General features: G+C 37.3%; 1 protein-coding gene across 1 annotated transcript; it reads left to right on the plus strand.

Annotated features, from left to right (window-relative positions):
- The first annotated feature begins 835 nt into the window (after positions 1–835).
- On the plus strand, positions 836–1,963 carry LOC141398118 (uncharacterized). The gene is made up of 2 exons (XM_073975349.1): positions 836–1,087; positions 1,166–1,963. The coding sequence occupies exons 1-2, from the start codon at positions 836–838 to the stop codon at positions 1,961–1,963; spliced, it is 1,050 nt and encodes a 349-aa protein (XP_073831450.1).
- Positions 1,964–2,682: the final 719 nt, after the last annotated feature.

Raw genomic sequence — 2,682 nt, forward strand, 5'->3', positions numbered from 1 at the left:
GGATTTTTAAAAAATTTAAAAAGAAATCTTTAACTGGAAAAAATAAAAATCATTATAGTCTATCTACACATGAAATTGTCTCTTCATTTGTCCAAACTCCCACTGTGCCCGTAACAATATCACGCTTGATTGGGATTAGATCCCGTTTGGAAAATAAAGAAAAACATTATTGCAAGATTGTAACACCTCTATGGTGGTTTTCTCCTGGTGGTGAAACTAAACAGAAAGATTGTGTGACAGTGTATTTAAGACGCAAAACGGACATCATGCAGAGAGGCTTACGCCGGACTAGAAAACAAGAGCACAAGGCACCCTAAGTAACTAAGGTACCATTAAACCAGTTGCAGTTAGTCCTTAAGATGTGTATAAGAACGGAGGTGGTGGTGGTGAGCATAAGCAACAGGACGAGCAAAAGATTGTGAGGGATGAATGAGATCGATCTGTACTAACGATTGTATAGATTACCTTAAGAAATTGTTGTGAGTAAATAGAGCACATTTTGAGAGCTGGTATTGGTACAAGATGGCGTGTGCGTGTGGAGTAAAGGTGTAAGCAAGATGCTTTGTTTGTGTGAGAAAATAACGGTGAAGGAATTCTTATGTAATATTGAAGATATTGGTGCCTGGGTGACAATTTATGAGTTTGGTTGGGTATAAATAGTTTGCAGAGATTGATTTGACATCAGTTCACCAGCATCAGTGATTCAGAGCACAACGTTAGGGTTCTCAATCTCAGCAGAAACATTACAAAAAAAGTGCAATTTCTATTACAACACAAAAATAAATTTGCAAAAAAAATAACAAAAATGTTGAAGTGGTCAGCATCTGTTAACAAAATGTCTGAAGTTATCCCTGCCACACAACGTGTTGCCCCCGCCAGGACACCACGTTCAACGAACTCCACCAAACGCTGTAAAAAACGTGCCTCCCTGGCCAATCAAGAAAATATACCCATGCCCATCATTACCTCAACACCCATGGTTAATCGAAATCGGAATGCCCCCTTGGTATTTAGTCCCTTGATGGATATTTTAAATGTAACACCAGAAAGTGTAGCCAATCCAAGTGGAACACCTCAACGTATAAGGGTTGCCACACAAGCTGTTAATGGCAATAATAATCAGCGTAGGAATTCCACTGTGGGCGTAACCTTACCAGCTGCCAAGGCACCCCAATATGCCACCACTTTGCCTAAATTTGAAGAGGAATATTCACCAAATGCCGTACTACCCACTGGCCAGGAATTGGCAATGCGTGGTATTTTCCCAGATCCTTTTGTGGCAAATCGTCGCTATTTCACCACTCCTGAGTTGACGCAACAACAAGAAGTAAAATCAATTTCCAGTCAAGTGTCCGCCGCAAGGCCCAAGAAACGTAACTTGGCATTGGATTTTATGGAAATAGCTCTTGAAGAAGAAGTTGAAAAAATAGTGGCTACAACAGGCCCCAAAGACGACTTACAAAATAATACTGCCATTGTATCCAATCGCATGGGTGATCAAACTTTGGATAAGTTAATTGATGCCATTTTGGATTCTGCACGCAAAGATGAAAAGAAAAAGAAGCCAAATCAACACAAACCCACCTTTAATTTGAGAAGAAGAGCCCTACTAAAAAATCAAGCAGAAATGGTTAATCCAGATTTCATGTTATCCCCCTCCTATGCTGCCGGTGATGATCCATGCAGTGATTTAAGTTTTATGGGTGGTGGTGTCAAACCATTTATGCGCCCTAGCACACCCCAGCCTGCATCACCCATTGTTGTTGCCGCTACACCAACATCTGCCAAACCTATACCTGCCCAAAAATATCACGACTCCTTTGATTTGGCCACACCAGTAAGGCCTAGCCTTAAACGTAAATCCAACTACGCTGCCTGTCAAAATGAAAGCGCCAAAAAATACAAAATGGATTCGTCCAGCTATTACGAGGTTGGCTTGGCAATGACGTGCGTCTATGTTTAAGAGAGGGAAAGAATAAGTTAAACCGGTGCTTACTACAATACATTGTTTTTATTGTTGACATAGAGGGGAAATTCCTACTATATTACGCTTCTAGTTTTTAAGAGATTTTTAATTGTAAATAATTTTTTAATTTTAAGTGTTATTTAATTTTAGATATGTAAATTTTATTAGTAATAATTTTTGCTGTTATGTAGTTCTTGGTATAATTTTTCAAATTAAATATTACTTTTTAATATAATTTTATTATATCTACAAATAAAAACAATCAAAAGAAGTATTTATTTTTTATTTGGTTTTACGGCCTATAGAAGAGTATGACGGGCTTAATTTATAACAGTAGGGGAGCAAGCATTTCCTTTGGCTAGAAATCTTCCAAAAACAAGTATTTCCAGATACAGGTTTAGATTTTGAATCCAAAAATCAATAGTATATCGCCACTTGTAGAGCCATTCTATAATTCATTTTTAGAGTTACCGACAATTGACGGTAAAATTAAAATGCTTATAATTTCGGTAATCACCGATGTTTATCGGTAAGTTAGCGACGAATAAAAAGCAGTCGTAAAGTTCTACCGATAGCAAGAGTGTTGTCAACTTTTATTTGAACTTTTCATTCATAATATTAAGTTTTATTTTAGCGATTTTTTGTCGGTAACTCAAAAAATGTGTTAGAGAATCGCACTAGAGAAATGCCAAAAAAAACTTAACTCAAAAATTCAT

The sequence above is a fragment of the Musca autumnalis genome, unplaced genomic scaffold (assembly GCF_047663935.1).
Source record: "Musca autumnalis isolate F117 unplaced genomic scaffold, ASM4766393v1 scaffold_3, whole genome shotgun sequence".
NCBI classification, from domain to species: domain Eukaryota; kingdom Metazoa; phylum Arthropoda; class Insecta; order Diptera; family Muscidae; genus Musca; species Musca autumnalis.